The sequence below is a fragment of the Pteropus vampyrus genome, unplaced genomic scaffold (assembly GCF_000151845.1).
Source record: "Pteropus vampyrus isolate Shadow unplaced genomic scaffold, Pvam_2.0 Scaffold35, whole genome shotgun sequence".
NCBI classification, from domain to species: domain Eukaryota; kingdom Metazoa; phylum Chordata; class Mammalia; order Chiroptera; family Pteropodidae; genus Pteropus; species Pteropus vampyrus.
In genome coordinates, this window is record NW_011888816.1 from 5,581,671 (window position 1) to 5,600,422 (window position 18,752).

General features: G+C 51.2%; 1 protein-coding gene across 1 annotated transcript in view; it reads right to left on the reverse strand.

Moving 5' to 3' along the window:
• The window catches only part of SLC6A6 (solute carrier family 6 member 6), a 93,774-nt gene that overhangs the window by 28,907 nt on the left and 46,115 nt on the right, over positions 1-18,752 (reverse strand). The window contains exons 6-8 of the mRNA XM_023529031.1: positions 9,155-9,287; positions 2,605-2,739; positions 1,431-1,454 (exon numbers count right to left, since the gene is read on the reverse strand). Coding sequence (XP_023384799.1) covers positions 1,431-1,454; positions 2,605-2,739; positions 9,155-9,287 — 292 coding nt within the window. The remainder of the gene's footprint in view (positions 1-1,430; positions 1,455-2,604; positions 2,740-9,154; positions 9,288-18,752) is intronic.

Consider the following 18,752-nt stretch of genomic DNA (forward strand, 5'->3'; position numbering starts at 1 on the left):
GAGGCTCCTGAGCCCAAGACCCCCAGTGCCTCCAAGTGGCCTCACAGAGAAGTGAGAAGTTAGGAGGTCAGGAGGAGCAGGGCAGGGTGCGCAAAATTACAGAATCTTCCAGGCGACTGATGGCCACCCTCCAAGTGAATTGGGCAGGACCGGGGAAGGGCAGAGAAGCCAGGAAGGTGGACTCTGAGGATCCTGGGATCCTAAGGTTCTCATTCTCATGCCTAAGCCACTGTAGTTTTAAAGGTGACAGTCCAAGACTTAGCGCATCATGGCAAGTCCCAGAATTTAGGCGCCTGAGATATCGTGGTTCTGAGGCTCTAGGATTCTAGCAACCGAAGACCTCATAATTCTCAGATTCTGAAACCATCTTGCTGGAGCTCCAGGATGTCAGCCTAAGATCCCAGGCTTTGCAGAGCCCGTGATTCTAAAGACTCTTTTCTCCACTCCCGGGTGTCCTGGGGAGGAGTACCCTGCCAACAGGGCCCACGCCGAGAGGGTGACGGTGTCCCCACAACCTACCCCCAGATCAGACCTGTCACCGTCCTAGAGGGCGGCCTTTCATGCCCACTGTCTCTCCCCGCCCCCGAGCCTACGGTGGTGCCTGACACAGGGTAGAGACTCAATGAATCGATAAACATCAGTGGAGTGAATGAATGGGTTTGCTTAGAGGGAGCGCGCTGGGAGCAAAGTGCAAAATACAGAAACCAAAGCTGAGAAGGTGGTGATGGAATGCCGATTGGTGGCTGACTTGAGCCTGAGTTAGAAAAGTGGTTTTCTGTTTTGGAAACCATGAGTTTGCTGAGGAAGGAGGGGAAGGAGGGAAGACCATACCAAAGTAGCTAAATATTCCCCCAACATAACCAAACCCATGTTTCTGCCGCCCCTTGGGCCAAATTGCAATCAAAGTGTTCCAAATTTAGCTTTTGTACTCTTTAATACTTGGGGGACATCTTGGTGGGGGGGGTCCATTTTGGAAACCAGGCTCGTCCCCCCCCATCCAAAGCCCCTGGGGGGGTCTGGCTTCATGCCTGCAGTACTCGGCTTACACACTAGGTGGCAGTGCCCACCACCACTGCCACCAATACCACCATACCTGACTCAGCCACATCAGCAATGTCCACCCCTTGCTCTTGTGCCATGAAGCCCAGGATGGAAAAAATTGCGAAGCCAGACACAAAACTGGTACCACTGTTCAGGCATCCCAGCAGCATACAGTCCCTAAGTTACACATATGTCAGGGAGCAAGTTAATTCACAACACAAGGAAGCCACGCTCCCTACTTCTTCTCTTTTTTCTTTAAACATCATCATCATTTCTAAGGTCCACCAGGCCCGCTGGTGCGACACTTGCCTGTACGAGTTGTACTTGTACTTGTTGTAGCTCCCCAGTGAGGTCATGGCCCCCAGGCAGATGGCATAGGAGAAGAATATCTGGGTCCCAGCATCAATCCATACCTATGGGGGGTGGGGGCAGGCGGCAAGGAAAGAGAGAGAAGGGGGCGTTAGAGCTGGTTTCCTAGAGGAGGTAGTGCGAGTTCCTGGCCACCTGGCCATCAAGGACTGCACCTCGAAATGTGCAGATTCTCGACTGCAATTGGAGTGCCTGTGCTGAAAACCAAGGTGCCTTTCAAGACAACACCGAGCTGTAAGGAACCCCAGAAGGTGACTGACTACTCAGCCACGAGGTTGAGAGGCTGGACTTTTGATGCAGATGGATCTCGATTCCAACCACGGAATCACAGTGCACAAGTAAATACGACTCCTAGAGCCTAAGTTTCCACATCTGTAAAATGGGATCCATGGCTCTGCCCCACAGAGCAATGTTGCAGGTTCAGAGAATAAAGATTTAGCTCGGTTCCAAAGGTAAGCCTGTAAGTCAACGCTGCTGTCATTACTGTAATTGTTACTGTCTGGGGACCCTGAGCTGGAGTAGAAAGAATTCCGTAATGGCTTATGCAGGCAAAACTGCTCTCCGGCACACCTTTACCAGGCAGGTCCCGATGGCCACAAAGCTGCCATCTCAGTGGTCCTCTGATCTGTCCAAGCCCCCTCCCACCTACCTCCTACTGAGGGTGAGAAGACAGTGAAGAAGAGACCCAAAGCAGCAACCCGAAGGCTGAGGATCCTGGGGACAAAAAAAAAAAAAAAATCCTTCAACGGGCCAATAAAATGTCCCAGGGTTTTCTTCGACCCTCTGCAGTCATGTGGCTGAGCGCCAAGAGGTGGACGTTCAGTATCGGTCCCTTGACCTGCCAAGAGGTCACTAACTCTGAATTCCATCCTCGGCTAAGGAAGCCAGCAGCTCTCTCACCCCCACGATGCAGCCCTCTCAGCTGCTGCGGGCAGAGGCCAGCTCTGAGAAGAGACTAGTTCAGAAAGACTTCTCTCTCTTCCCTGGCGCGGTGCCGAAATTAGACTATAATTGGCCTGCCTCAGGAGTCTTCGACATGAAAAGATACACACACAGCTGGAACAGCCCATGAGCACCGTGAATGATCCGCCACAGCCCAGTGGAAAAGTACTTGGGGCTGATGCTCGGCTAGATTTGTGCACCCAAAAACCACAGCCCTGAGCAGGAGGGAGGACAGGCTGTGCCCTGAAGTACCTGTGGGTCCTCGAGGCGGCTGATGTCAGGGTACAGATAAAACTTGATGCCTGCGCCTGCACCAGGCAGCGTCAGTCCACGAACCAGCAGCACCAGGAGCATAGCAAACGGGAAAGTGGCCGTGAAGTAGACGACCTGTGAAGGATGAGAGGGATTCGGGGGAGACTGTGGATCACTTGCTGCTGTTAAATTCGAGCATCCTTTCCAAGGCTAGTGGGGGTTCTGTGGCCGAGCCTGCTGTTTCGCTTGCTGTGTGACCTTGGGCATGTGGCTTAACTGCTCTGGGCCATAGTTGCCTCATCTGTAACCTGGATATAAGTACCTCCACCTCATAGATTTACTGAGAATCAGTGAAAAAAAAATCCTATAAATATTTACTAAATATCTAGGCCCTAGAAATAAAGTGGCGGACAAGACAGAAAACAAATCCCTGCGCTTATGGAACTGACATTCTAGTGGGTAGAGATGGAAAGTACAAAATGAGAGAGTAAACTATCAACTGTGTATGAAAAGGCCTGGTCCAGTGGTTGGCACATGGCACTTAGTTCCTATTAGTCAACATATCAACTGTTAGTACGACTCACGGTTAAAAATTAGATCAGTTCTAATTTTTAATCCCAGCTCTATCCCCTCGCTTGCAGTGTGACTTTGGGCATTAAGCTTAACCTCTCTGGGCCTGTTGCCTCATGTGGGAAATGGAGATAAGATAAAGAAGGCCTTCATCAAGAGATGAGGAGGGGCTTCAACAGGATGATACCTCTAACCCCATCGAAACAGTAGCTGCCTGGCACTTGCTTCTCAAAAACGGGGCCTATCGTTGACGTTGTGGTTTTGTAGGAAGCACACAGGAACTTCTGGGAAGGAAACGAAGCCTCTAAAGCCCCTCACAGCCGGGATGGGGAAGGTCTCCACTTCCTTGGAGCTATGGGAGGCCCAAGGCCTTCTCTGGGTCACATGACACGTCCCTCGCAGACCAAGGTCAACACAAGGTGAGCACCAGAGATGACCCGGGCTGGGCCTTCCCATCCTCAAGGGCCTGCCCTACTTTCTCTGCTTCTCCTCTCCTGAAAGCACTGGTCTCCAAACTTCCCATGGCTTCAATTCCTGTGGATGGATTTTCCCATCTTTTTCTTCACCATGAAGAGATTCCAGGTGGGGGTTATGCCTACAAGGAGCTCGACGGTGCATAGCTGAATGGATGGTGAAACCCTGATATTTCTAGCAGGGCGCACTGGCTGAGCAAGGATTTCCCAGGCACAAACCCATGCTGTGTTCACCATGCCCCCAAAATTGGTACATTGGCTGCTTGTCGACAGAGGGGAACTGAGGCTCGGCGGGGCTTAGAAACTTGGCCAGATCATCTGCAAAATGCAGAATCAGCACCCAGAGCCCTAAGACGGGCTCACAGAGCCCTTAGCTCTCTCTGACAGCCTGGGAGACCAAGGGAGTAGGGAAAAACCACCACAAAACCAATGCGCCCATTTTTTAGGTGAGGAAACTGAGACTGAGAGCAAGATGAATGTGCCCATGGTGCTGGGGGGAGGAGGCAGCACCAGGGTGTCACAGGGCACTGCTGGGGTGCAGGGAGGTAGCAGACACTAAGAGAGGGTGAGAGAACCATGGACATCGCTTGGCTGGCACAGGAACCCTCGATGGAGCAGAATTCTCGGGTAGTCACCATCCCTTTGTGTAAAAACAACTAGAAAGGGGTTTTGGGAAAAGGCAAAGAGGAAGCTCTCAGGGCCTGCCTGGCTCAGCTGCCCTCAGTCAAAACCACCAACCAGCATTTACTGAGCGCTTACTGTGTGTCTGGTGCTATTCCAAGTGCGGTAACTTCCGTATGCAGTTGGTCCTGCCCTAACACTTTGAGGCAGGTGTTATTACTATCCCCATCTTGAAGGCAGGGAAGCTGAGGTCCAGAGAGAGCCCACTGCTTACCCACACAGGTCACATAGCACTTAAGGGGCAGAGCGGGGACACGCCCCAGAGCCTGCCTTCAGATAACAAACACAGAGCAGTAAAAAGCCCTTCCACATCCAGCAGTTTATTGCATCTCCCCAAAGACCAGAGGAAGGCTGAAGTCTGCGTGGGCGCAGGGCTGGCTTATTGCAATACCTTGGGCAAGGTATTGTCCTTCTCTGCACTTTACTTCCCCATCTCTGAAGTAGGAGGCTCGGACCAGATGAGCTCGGAGGTTCCCTCGGGAAGGGGAATCAGGGGGCGGAGTGGCCAAGAGGATCAACTGGGGGTCGCACAGCTTGGGGTTCCCTTCCCCACCTCTGCCACCTCCCAGCTAGGCAGCTTGGGAGGAAAGGCTCAATGCTGGGAACACAGTGAGCCCTCAACAAAGCCTAGCAGGAGCACTCTCCTGACGATCCTCAGGTGCTGGGTCCTACTCCTGCCTCTGCCGCATCCTCCTCTGGGACTCAAGTGTCCCCGGCCACCCTAATTTTCTTCTCCTGAGGCAAGAACCCTCACCATTTCCCAAGGACAAGAGGCAGACGTGGAGGTTGGGGGCAGGGCAGGAAGCCCCAAAACGGGGGAAAGAAGAAAACCAAGTGCCCCACAGGCTACTCCTCCCTTCCTGCACACAGGCTCCCTGACCAGTTCCCACCTCTGGGCCCTGCTGTGGGCCACACCCAGGGCTGCTGAACAATAGCCGCTGACAGCAGGCCATCCCTAGAGAGCAGCTACTTCAAAGCTGGCTGGGCCCCACTGGGCTGGACGATCAGGCTGTGGCCAGAGGGCTTTGTGTCAGGGACACAGGACACCACCAGGGGATGGGGGGGGGGGTGGCTTCCCTTGTTTTCCTGTATTTAATTTGTTTATCAAGCACTTATGTAGCACTTACTTTGTGCCAGGCACTACCGAAGAGCTTTACATGTGCTAATTCATTTAATACTCCCAAACTGGAAGAGGTAGGTGCTATTGTTACCTGCATTTTCTAGATGAGGAAACTGAGGCTCCGAGAGGTGACATCAGCTGTCTGGGGTTACAGATCTAGTCGGTGGCAGAGGTGGGATCTGATCTAGGCCGGCTAGTTTCGGGATCCGGTGTGTCGTGTGTGTTATGGTTTTCTTCCCCACATCAGAATAGGACACCTCCACATGGTCACGGCCTCCCTTCCGCTGCCTCTTCGCAAAGCCACCCTTGTTGTGCAGAATTTGCTGCTCCGAGGACAAGCCCCTGAGAGCCATTCTCTCAACCTTTCCGTGACTCCCCCGGGATCCTTGCAGGAGACGCTGGTGCCAGCCGCCGCCAGTAGGCCTCTGGCGGTGGCCCAGCAGGCCTTGCCACGGGACGTGGTAGTTTTCCACTCTTCCTGGCAAACCTCTGTGGCTCCTCTGAGCCCTCGACCCAAATGCCCTGTGGCCCGATTGCCCTGGAAACTTCCAAGGACAACTCTTCCTCATCCTCTGGGGACAGTGGGGAGAAGGTAGCCCACAGGCGGGAGGGAAATGGGCTAGTTTCCTGCTGCCCTGAGCTTCCTTCAGGGGCGAAGGCCTGGGCAGGTGGGGCTATGGGTCAGTGCCCAGTACCTAAGCAGGCCCTGAGGATCCAACCCACATCCCACTGTGTGTGGACGGGGGTGGGGAATGGCATAACTAGCTCATTTCACACAAGGGGAAAATAAAGCTCGGAGAGGGAAAGGGACTTACCCAAAGTCATGTAGCTTGTGGTGGGTCAGATCGGAGACCCAAAACCAGATCTCGCTCTGATTGCCACCCCTGCTTTACTTCTAAGCTCTGGATAGAAGAGCTGTCCTGGAGGCTGGCGATGGAGAGGCACAGCCTCGGGACATGTCTGTGCTACGTCCTCTATGGGTCCACAGGATGGTACATCCTGGGTGGGGGTCTGGACTTTTGTCATCTTCCTGGACCATGGTGGTTACAAATCTGATCTGTGGCTAGGGCTGGAAGCCATGGCTTGTGGTGGCTGGGCAGGCGGGCAGGCGGGCAGGCGGGCAGGCGGGCAGGCCAGTGGAGCGTGAGCCTAACCGTGTTTGTCTTGGCTTCTTGGGGCTGGCCCAGGCCCTGCTATTGTTCTGGGAATCACGCTTGCCCCTCAGGGGCCCAATGCCGCTGGAAGAGATGATGTCTCTAGGAGCAGACTAGAGGGACCTTTGGCAAGTCACGTCTTCAGTTGGCTACAGTCGTAGCCTGGAACTCTCTGCTTTTTGTGCTGATTCTATTCTCCTGCCCGCTCCATTGTGTCCCAGATTTTGCTCATTGTTCTTGGTAGACGTCAGCCTCCTCCATCAGACTGGAGGCTCCTCAGGGGTCTGGGTCAGACACAACTCAGGGCCTTTGCATGAGCTGTTCTCTCTCCCTGGAATTCTTTCTCCTCCAAATACCCACATGGCTTGCCCCACCACTTCCTTGAGATCTTTGCCCGGAGTCACCTTGGTGAACCTTGCCTGGCCACCTTATTTAACATTGCACCCAATATTCCCTGTTCTCCTTTGCTGCATTATCCTTTCCCCTAGCTCGTGTCACTATCTTACTTCTACATATTTTACACATCCCCCTTGTTACAACTGATGATCTGTCAAGCTCTTGGACCACAGGGATTTTTGTCTGTTTTGTTGGCTCCTGCATGCCCCCCAGCCTCATTCCTACAACAGTACCTGGCAGATAAAGAGGCTCAAAACATACGACTACGTAAGTAAACGATCATGTCTTTAGCATTGCTCGGCACCAGTGCTCCACAGAAACTTCCTGAGAGACTGACCTCTATGTGGGGGAACGGAGGCAGGGTGAGGAAGGGATTGGTGTTTACTGCACAGTCTGTGCCACAGGTTGTGCCGGGTGCCTAACACACTCATTCAACCCGACTACTGCCCATTTTCGAGATGAGGAAACTGAGGCTCAGAGGTGAGGAACTGACCTCGGACAGGTCACTTCACCTCTCCCAGCTCAGTTCCCTCATTTAAAGAGAGGTGGTAATGAAATGGGATACCACAGATGGATGAGCTCCAGGGAGCTGTGGGAATAACTCGAGCTACCCTCTTCCTGCCAGTTCTGGGGGAATGAGGTAAGCGAGGAATATGTATGTGAAGATTTCTGAAGCCTGGCCTGCTTCCTTTCCGGATTGGGTTTTAGGGTCACGGGGTGGTTATGCCCTGAGAAACAGGAAGAGAGTGTGGTGCTCTCACAGGCACCCATTCTGCCTCTGCAACCGAGGCATCCAGATACTGCCCAGCAGATGCCCAGAGTAACTGCTGGGATCTGTTCAGATCCGCGATCTTGCCTAAGGGGCTCTTCACCCGGGAGAACATGGTCCTTAATTCTAAAGTCTGGTGCACTCAAGGCGTCTTCTCCAAATGACTTTGCCACCACCCACTGCTATACCTCAAATGCCATTTTAATGTATGCTTCTGACCTTTGGTGGCTTTTTAATCTTAGATTTTTTCCTCTATCAAGATGCGAATGACAGGGGAAATGAGAGAAGGACTTGTGAAGGCAGGTCAAGCCAATGCCTTCACTATGGCTTAGGCCTTGGGTTCAGGCCCACACTGCTGACTATGACAGACTCCTCTGCACTGAGCTTGTCATCAGAGGGGCCATGCTATCAGAGTCAGTGTCTTGGTTTCCAGGTAATTATTCAGCTCTAATTGTTAACACAGACCATTTTAGTTATAGGCTAAAATTTTTCTTCCTGCCAATATATACCAGTGTATGCCTAAATCCTTAATTATAAGCTAACATTTTAATTATCAGCTACTGCGTGTGTTAATAGCTAACATCCTAGTCATCCTATAACATATTAATCGGGAGCAAATATTTCAGTCACAGCTAACACTTTGGTTAACAACTAACATCTTGGTTATGAGCAAATGACTTAATCATCAGTGAAAGCTTTCCTTAATAAGGAACATCTTAGTTACCAGCTAAAATGTTAGTGGTAAGATAATTCAGTGAATCTGACTTAGCAGCAAAAATTCACGTCAGTGCTTCTCAAACTTCAAAGTGCATTTGGATTATCTTGGGCTCCCGTTCAAATGCAGGTTCTGATTCTGTAGGGCCAGAGCAGGCCCACGGGTCTGCATGTCTGACAAGCCCCTAGAGGTCCTGATGCTGCTGGTCAGGGCATACTTTGCAAAGCAAGGGTCCATGTTGTCTGTTAAGAGCTGGTAATTAACAACAGAGTTGCCGAAACACTCATGACCAGCTTAACTTATCTGTTATAACCCCAACATTAGTTATCTGCTAGCATCTGCACTACTACCGACACCTCGACATGGGGACCAGGGGTGTGCGGCAACTTGCACAGGCTCGAGGGAGGTGACTGTTCAATTTTCAGGAATTTTGCGAGCTGGTTGTTAAACCATCAAGAACTTGAAATCAGACATGGTGGGAGTCTTTACACCATAAAATTGGGAAATGCTACAAACCAGGGCTTTACTTGCTTTCGGAAGACGGGGTTGAGCAGCCCACACCCACTCCTAGGTCAGGGCCGGTTTTGGCAGAGAGGCTCACGGGGCAAGAAGTCCTCTTGGCTGAGGGGGCCAATTGCCATAAGGCAGGAGAAGGACAGACGAACAACTCACTTTGCCTGTGGACTTGACGCCCTTCCAGATGCAGAAGAAACAGACAAGCCAGACGAAAAGAAGGCAGAGAGCGAGGTCCCACTTCAGCGAGCCGGGGTTGTCGATTCCAGAAGACAAGCTCAGCACATTGCGCCTTGAATCAAGCAGAGCCACATGTCAGCGGGACCCAACCCCTGGGCAGGGGGAACGGAGACCTGGACTCCGACAGGCTATGGTTCAAATCCTGGCTCAGGTGCTGCATTTGCACACATCACCTGTCCTCTCCAGGCCCTGGAATTTCCATTGGTCTCAGGAAATAGCTAACCCCTGTCACAGAGTTGTAGGGAGGTCAACCAGGGGATGAATTCGGACTCCTAAATCAGGCAAACCTGAGTTCAACCCAGCTTGGCCTCAGACAAGTTAAATAAACCCCTAAGCCTCAGTTTCCTCATCTGTAAAATGGGTACTGATTCCCATGTGACCGATTCTCAGCAGACCCTTCTTCACTGGGTTCAAACCTGGCTCCGCCGTGTAATCACTGACTTTGGGCTAGTTACCCAACCCCCCCCCCCAGACCTTAGTCCCCTCATCTATGAAATGAGAATAGCTACCGTCCCCCGAAAATGTCCCATGCCTCTTTTATTTTAGCCACCCATTTCTTATCTGGATCTCTCACTAAAATGTAAGCCTCAAGGGGGCAGTGTTCTGTCTGTGGTGGTAGAACACCCACCACCTCCTTACACTGATTTGTTGTTAGGAGAAAACCCACACTAAGTACAGGGTCTGGGGTTGTAGCCAGCCCTCAAGAAGCCCTGAGATGTTAGCCTTGTGATGCTAACATCATCACAAGAGAGGCCCAGAGCAGCTCCTGGCACCTAAGCAGTGCTGGTTCCCCTCTTCCCTTCTAGGGCTGTGAAGGTCTCAGAAGGAGGGCAGGTAGACTGAAGAACAATCAGCACGAGGCAGCCACCAACCCTGCCCAACATCACAGGGCATAGCAGTCCGAGAGCCTTGCCGACGCATACAAGCACCTACTCACAGACACACTCCTGAGGGGCAGATGTCAGAGTAAGGCAGCATGGGGTGCTGACGGCCGAGAAGACCATGCAACTTAATGCCCAGAAACAGGTCCCATTGTCCCAGGGCTCTGCTTGACGTGGCCATGACCAAGCGGCAGCCACACTGAGCAAAGGGACATTGACCCTGCCCACTAGTCCATCAGGGTCACCTGCCCACCGAATCACCAGGCTGCAGACCATGGGAAACAAGGTGCTCATGCTCCCCTGGGAGAAGCTGGATTTCCTTCTAACGAAAGTCCGCTCCCTATCTGAAGGCCACACTCTTGAGCAGAGCAGAATAGACAGAGAGAAGAGTGTGACTCATGCTTCAGTTTTCTCGTCTGTAAAACATGAACAGCCCAGGATGCTGCTGGGAAAGGCTCCCAGACCATCCCGAGCTCTCAGCCAGTTGTGGGGCGTTACCCATGGTCAGGGCTCTGGGACTCAGAATGCCCACTGGGTCAGGAAACTTTTCCATTGCTTCTCCTTTTTTTTTTTTTTTTCCAGAGAAGCTTCGACATGAGGACCTTGACTCAATCCAAGATTCCTATCTCACTGGCATTCAAGCAAGGCCTTTCTTTTGTTCATTACTGTGCTCCTAGTACCTAGAACATCACGTGGCACATAGTAGGACCTGCCGAGTGAATGAATGAAAGGACTCAACTGGAGTGAACAGCAAGTTTGCATGTCACTCTAGATCCATGAAATATTTCCACTAACAAACCTCAGTCTTTTCTTGCTGGTCACCCCAACATCAATGGGCTCCCCACTGGCACCTAGGACGATGTGTGCTCATGATGACACCAACGATGTTTTTCAACTTATCTCATCCGATCCAAGGACTAGTAGTTGTTTGTCCCATTTTACAGATGGGGAAAATGAAGCTTGAAGGATCAAACTACCCACAGATGCACAGACAGCAGAAGACAGAGCTGCCACTCTACATCCAGGCCCATCTTAGTCCAAAAGCCAGTGCCTTCTGGACTCCACCTAACTGCTTCTCTGATTCACAGAGAAAATACAACCTAAACCTTAAAAAGACTGTCTCCAGTCCCTGCTACGGGCCCAGGCCAGGGTCACCTAGAGCCTTGGGGCAGGGGGACACGGACATCCCCATAAGGCAGGGCTGGCAGCCAACTGCATCCTGGCTGAGGCCCTGCCAAGCATGTGGATCTGGCGGCTGCACCAGCTTTAGAACAAAAAGCCCTTCCCTGTGCAGCTTCTAGAGCTCGACGCCTTCAGTGACGGACTAGAGCATGCTGGGCAGCGGCCCAAGGCTTCCTTGTGAATGGGCAGTGTCACGGACGACACTTTTCCACCTCCACACCTTCGCACCCTCTCCAATGCCAAGTACACGTCCTTGTGCTTCCAGAGAAGCTTTCCCTGATGCTCCACAGATGACTAACTGTAGAGTCCCTGGCTGTCCTCTCACACTGGGTATCACCATTGGGTGACACATCTGGCTTGTCTATCAGACTCTAGACATCCCAAGGACAAGAATCTCACAGGCAGGCACACAGTAGGTTCTCAGCTAATGCTGAGGAGGTACCCAGTCATCAGACAATCTTTCTTTCCTTCTTAAGGACAAGTCGGCCAAGAAGCTTAAAACCCCAGGGCGGGGTTTCTGACAGCACCAAGCCTGCAGTCAGTTCACTGACATTTTTCTGCCTTCTACCACCATCGTGCTGGGCAAACCAGTGGTGCCCACTACAGATGAGAGGTTGTCACATTGGCTTGGCCTGGGCAACTGACCAGTGATGGAGGCCACAACAAGGAAACTGAGTCATAATTTGCTTCTCTGTTACTGGTGGCCATCTCCTTGCAACATCTCCAGTGACATTTTAAGGCACGTTTTCTTTGACCTAACAATTCCATTCCCAAGATTCTCCCCCATAATTACACTCGCATGCATGGTCAAAGGCAGGGACTACCCCACAACGCTCTCTGTAGGAGCAAAAGACTGGAAACCACCCAAATGGCCATCAATAGGGGCTAAGTAGGCACGGAGAAGACACAGTGAAATGCGAAGCGGGAAAGCTCCCTGCATACTGATAAAGGAAATCCATCCTGGAGATAAATAGATGAACAAAGCAAGGCAAGGAACAGCGCAAATGGCATGCTCCCTATTGTGTAAAAAGGGATGGATGCACACTGTGCTTGAACATGCACAGACTATTTTTGGCAGGGCATACAAGACGTTGGTTTTGTCGCTGCCGAAGGGGAGGGGGACTCGGTGGTGGGGATGCAGGGGAGGGGGACTCATTTTTTCATTATCAAATGTTTTTAATGTGTACATATCACCTTTATACACATTATTTTAAATTCTAGAAAATGTTCGTAAGGGGCCATGCTGACATTCTAGGAATGGAATGAATATGTCTCATCAATCAGGGTTGTCATAACAAAGCCTGGTGTGGGCTTGGGGCCAAAATGACCGACATTCTTTCCAAGGACATCACAAGGGTAGCTGTGGAGGCCAGAGTGTGTGGGTCCATCTGAATCTCTTTTTGAGGGGACCCATTTTGAAGGACCTTCCACAAGTCCCTTGGCCCCCATGGCCTCAGCAGTCTAGAATCTACTGGGCTTTCCCCCTGCGCCACATGGGAGTGCTGTGCCCCAAAGGCACTGCCACGATGTACTACCACTCATCGGTGCCAGGAAACTGCACAAGTTACCCCAAATCTGGCCACATCTCCCCAGGACTGCCACCACCACTACCTGGGCCCCCGCTGCTTCCCAGGGTTATTTCAGCAGCCTCCTCACTGGTCTTTCTGTCCCCAGTCTGTTCTCATTAATCTGTGAATACCCATGTCAGATCACCCCCTTCTCTGCTCTACATCCTCCCACGGCTCCCGCATACCTGGCCAACAAGGCCCTTTTGATTGGCCCTACTCCTTTTTGCCTCCCCGAGTATGTGACAAAATACTCTATCACTCAGATTCAGAGACCTTAAAGAATGAGGGTGGTGCCTATTAATAATGATGCCAGGACCACAGGTGTAAATAAGATACGTCCAGGACAAGCTGTATGTACAGTGGGTCGTCCCATCTCGAACCTCATCTCCCATATGGCCCTTTCACTTCCTCCTTTAGCCATGCTGGCTTCTGGAATGTTCCCAGAATAGGTGGAACAGGCTCCTGCTTCAGGATCTTGGAACTGACTGTTCCCTCAGCTACTCATTACATGACATGCCACCTCTCCTTTAGGTCTCTGTTCAAAAGCCACTTCACCAGGGCAGCCTATATAAAAAGCATCCCTGGTCACTCACCTTCCTCTGCCCTGGCTTTATTTTCCATCACTTATCATCGTTTTTCTATTATAATTTTATTCGTGTTATCTATTTAAAGTCCATTTGTTCTACTAAAATGACATCTCCAAGGAGGCAGGACCCGTGGCTCTCTTGATCATTGCTGGATCCAGAGCAGTGCCTGGCACATAGTAGGTGCTCAATAGACATTAGTTGAGTAAATCAATTATACCCATTTGGTTGATGGGGAAACTGAGGCTCAGAGAGGTTCGGGAATTCACCTAAAATTACCTAGATAAAAATCAACTCTGGGCCTGGGCCTGGTTTCTTTTTTCCGATACCACCTTGGGGACCAGCCACCCATGTGCCGGGTCCTACACTGCCCTACACTGCCCAAGGGCCTCCAGCATCCCAAACTTCCCTGCATCTCTCTTACAGACAGAGGAGATGCAGAGGTGAGCTGCATTCTTGTCCAAGAACAGTAATGATTCATTCCAGGGTGGGATCCAAAAAAGAATTGCCTGGACGTCTGTTTTCAGTCGGCCACCCCGCTGCCGTCCAGCCAGCACTCAGAGATGTAAATACGTCCTCCGAGTGGGCCAAATCGTTTCCTTTTGACTGTCGGCCAGCCATTTATTGGCGATGGCTCTTCCCTGGAGACTGGTAGAAGCAACAATTATAAAAGAGCCCGTCCGCCCTGAGCATGGGCCGCACAAGCCTTTCTCCCCCGCCTCCCCCTTCCGACAGCTGCAGGGGAAGATTGGCTGAGTGGGGCTTGTTTGCAAATATGACTCATTTCTTTGATTCTAATAAAGTCTAATGATACGTGCTGAGCTCCCAGGGGGCTCTAGAGGAACTGAGGAGGAAAGCATGGCTCCAGCCTGATGGAGGGCATTTGGCCAGATCTGGCCCTGCCTGTCTTCCAGGGCTGGGGGTGAAGTAGGACCCTCGGGACAGAGGTGACCCCAGAGCAGGACAAAGTTGACCAGGGGCAGCAGTTCTGCTTCCTCATCACAGAGCAACTTAAATTATAAAGCTAGGATGCAATGATTGTCTCCGGGGCCCAGGTGGCTTTCATGGGGACCTGGTAAGGGGCATCTCACCGGCCCCCATTGAGAATGGCACTTTAGCATTGTAGACGGGGTGGGCATGGGGGATCCAGGCCAAGAGAAGACCCCATGCATAACCTGAGAGTAGAGTCACATACATATGGTACGATGTTACCTGTGACCATGGACTTGCCCTGGACTTACAGTTGGTGGGGACACAGACACTGGAGGTGGCGTCCAGTGTCTGAGGTCAGGGCTGGGAACTTTGCTATGTCTAGCTGCTTATGTAATCTCGGGCAAGTCACTTAACCTCTCTGTTCCTCAGTGTCCTACCTAATAAGCCATGCACAGTGGCCCTGTCTTAGCTTTTTAACACTCGAGCCAGGCTCTAAGGTGTTGGGATCATGCTATCTCTGAGGTTTGGAGAGATGAGGTGGCTGTCTCGAGGTCATGCAGCTGGGACATGGAGGAGCCAGGGTCAGTCTCCCCACTCTGAGGGATAGGAGCATCACTCGCTGCTCTCTACTGTAATCTCCTCTCGTAAAATGAGCGGGACAGGGGTGATCAACGAGGTCTTTTCCTGTCCAGGGCCAAGTGAAAGTCTCAGCTCCCACGGTGCCTCGTTATCTTGATTCCAGGGAGCTCTTGAGCACCCATCAGCATCATTTGCCGAAGGAAAAGACAGCTCAGGGACCCACGTATCTGGTGCAAGTAAGAGAAGTGAAGGGAAACCATGGCTGGATTTGGGATTTCCTTCAAGGGGCCTGGACTCCAGCCTTTGAGAGATCCTTACCGCTCTGTAGCTGTGATACCTCAATAATGTCACAGGGAGCCTTTCTCAGTGGAAACTCTGGAGCTAATGGCTGCAAAGCTGGTGGCTATTTCCATGTAAAATCATATAAGCTAAGTTTCACTGCGAGGGAACCCAGACCCACTGACGGCTGAGCCCTCTGAGGCCCTGTGTACAGTTAGTGCTTAATACATGTCCCAGCCTCTCTCTCACCAGTGTGTTGTTCCATGAGCAGCATCCAGAAAACAGATCTAATCATGTCACTCCCCTTCTTGTGTACTTCTATGGTTCCCCTTCAAGAGAACAAAGCTCAAACTTAGCCTAATATTTGAGGCCTTGATCCTTCTCCCTGGCCCCGTATGTCCTATGCTCTGGCCAAACCCATGACTTGTTGTTCCCAAATACTCATGCTTTCAGGATGCATGGGATGTTCCTTCTGCCCAGAATGTCTTTTCTCTCTTCCTTTCAGCCTAGTGAGCTCTTACTCATCCCTCAAAGCCCAGCTCATATGGCTCCTCCATCTGTAGACGGGGAAACAAGGCCAGAGAGAGCCAGTGACTTGCTGCTCCATGCTACACAGTCAAGTGGATGCAGACATGAAATTAATAAGAATCAGCTCTCAGTGAGCACTTACTGTACTAAAACACTTAAAATCCTCTCTGGCTGCATAAGATCACAGCATGGGAAAAGCCAGGAGAGGATTCTAAGCTGAGAAATGACATGTTTGGATTCACAATTGATTGCAGAGATGCAAGAGTAAGACAGGGAGAGCAGTGAGAGGCCAGTGCTGGGGTCTGGGAGAGTTATGATGGGGGTCCCAAGGTGAGGAGGAGGGGGGGTTGCAGTGTAAGTGGGGGGAGTAATCAATCAGGCTCTGGATATACTTTAAAGGGACAGCCAAGAGGACCTGTAAATTGGACCTGTGAATCCCTACATATGATTCCTAGATATTTTCCCTATTTAAAGGGGCTCTGCAAAGATGAAATGAAAGACTGGAGGCAAGACCCTGGCACAATGCTCGTGTGAGTCAGTCATCCTTATTATTTCTCTTCCTTTTCCCTCTTTCATGCCCAAGAGAAGGGAAGGCTCTTGAAGGCAGGTGGTTGGGCCCTTCTCACCCACAGCCTGGCCCGGGGCTGCACTGACCTGAAGCCCCTGGCCCAGCTCATTGGCCTCAGTCTCTCTGCTCACATAGGTGGCAGGCCTGGTCCTCTTGCCTAAGCCCACTTTCCAGGCTCCTCCTCTGTGGACCCCAGTCCTCCACAGGGTTCTAGAAAGAAGGCAAGTTATTTGTGGATGTTCAGGTGGTCTCACAAAGCTCTGCTAAAACCCAGGAGGAGGCAGTGCGAAGGCTGGAATGGGAAGCGAGCGTCAGGCAGAGGGCCAGCACTCTTCAGATGGAGCAAGTCCATCTGGATCATGTAAGGCTTGGGAAGGTGCCTGCCGGGCCCGGAAATTTGCAAAGATAAACACTATCTGAATGTCATTCTGGGCCAGGAAAGGGAGCTGGGGCGCTCAGAATGGAGATTCTGGCAGGCAGGAGACCTAGAATCCCCTAATATAGGGCTCAGTCTGGAGGACAGGCAGGGGAGAAGCATGGGTGAGGACTAGACACCCTGAGGACCTCATCCCTCACCTGAGCTTCCCCCTCAAGAGCCCTCAGACCTATGATGGCAGGGAGACAAACAAAGAGGCCAGCTCCTTCACAATAGGGGGGACCACATGGGCATATGAGAGGGGGCCATTCTTAGTCCTTTTGAAGGCCTTATCACTTAAAGTTCCAAATGCCCCTGGGGAGCAGATTTATCCACTATGAGGACACTAAATAAATAACAATGGTCCATATTTATCACGCAGGTTCTCAGGGTTGGCCATGCACAATTACCTTAACTTAGGGTAGCTTTACAACCCTGGGAGGGCAATGCTATGATCTCTCCAGGTACAGGTGAGGACATTGAGGCCCAGAGAGGTGAAGGCACCTGCCTGGGTTAGAAGTGGCAGAGCAAAGGTTCAAACCCAGGCAGTCAATCCAAACCCAAGGCAACAAGGCCCCAGCAGGTACGTCTGAGTGGCTGGTTGAGTGCCAGTGTCCTGGATTGGGCAGGTTCTGGGTGACTAGGCTGTGCCAGGAACAGCAGAGAGCGAACAGGGCTATGGTCTCAGGACCCATTCAAACAAGAAGAATGAAGTGTCCGGATGTCTTTGTCTGTAAACTCAGCTCTTCAGAGGGTGGGGAGCTGAGGGAGTGGTGAATGTGCTTGTAATGCCTTCTTTGTCTGCAAGTGGAAAATATATACACATAAAGAGGCCCAGGCCCAGTCTAAGTAGCCCCAGGGACCTGGGAGCATATACTGAAAGATCCACGTGTCATGACAGGGACATGCACCACCAGAGTGAGGGCTGACTAACCTTGCCTATGATTTCCCAGCTCCAGCCCCAGAGCATGGCTGGGACCAACAAGCAGGCAATTCTCTCTTCTGTGGGCTTGTTCCTGGGCCAGGTTCTAAGAGGCGGGGAGGAGACATCTTGGAAACAGCAAAGCCACACACAAAAGAGAGGGAGTATCATCTCATGATGATTAGCGGCTATCGGCTTCCTTAACAGCATTCCCTGGCCCTGGCTCTCAAGATCCATGCAAGGCCCTATCTCAGTTATTTCCAGATCAAGGGGGCCACACCCAAGTGCTGAGCCCCACATTTAATAGCTCATGAAGAACAAGGAAAACAATGCATTAATATATTTTTGATTGACCTCCAAGCATCATATTAGAAGGATGTCCCCATATATCAGCTAAGAGGTACCCAAACTTCAAGCCCCTCCACATTTCTTGTTTGTTCTATGTGTAGACTCCTGTAGTTATTGACTATATTGTGGCAAACTGTAAAAATGCCCATAATTCTCCACTCCTCTCATAAAGAGACAGAACCTCTTTTCCCACCTCCTCAGTCTGGGTTAGTCTTGTGGCTTTCTTTGGCCAATGGGATATTAACAAAAATGATGCAAATAGAGGCTCGAAAGTGCTCCTGCAGTGGGACTTTCCCCTTTGTTGTTTTGAAATGTCAAGCTATCTGTAAATAAGCCTAGGCTAGCTTGCTGGGTGATGAGACCATATGGAGCCTGGCACCTCATCCAGTAGCCAGCCAATCGTTAGAAGAGCTGCCTTGATGCCCTACAGCTGACCTTTTTATGAGGGAGCTCAGCGAAGACCAGAAGAACTGCCCAGCCAAGCTCAGCCCAAACTGCCAATTAGCAGAACCTTGAGCTAAAGAAATGGTTATTGCTTAAAGCCACTGAGTTTGGGGATGGTTGTTACATAGCAAAAGCTAACTGACACATTTTCACTCTATCTACTCACCTTTTCAGTTGAGTAACTACTTCAGCTTCATATATGCATTTTTCTCTGTGCAATAACAGGTTTGACGTGCTAACTATATTTGTTCTACAATACATTAAGAAACTATATCATTTTCAGACA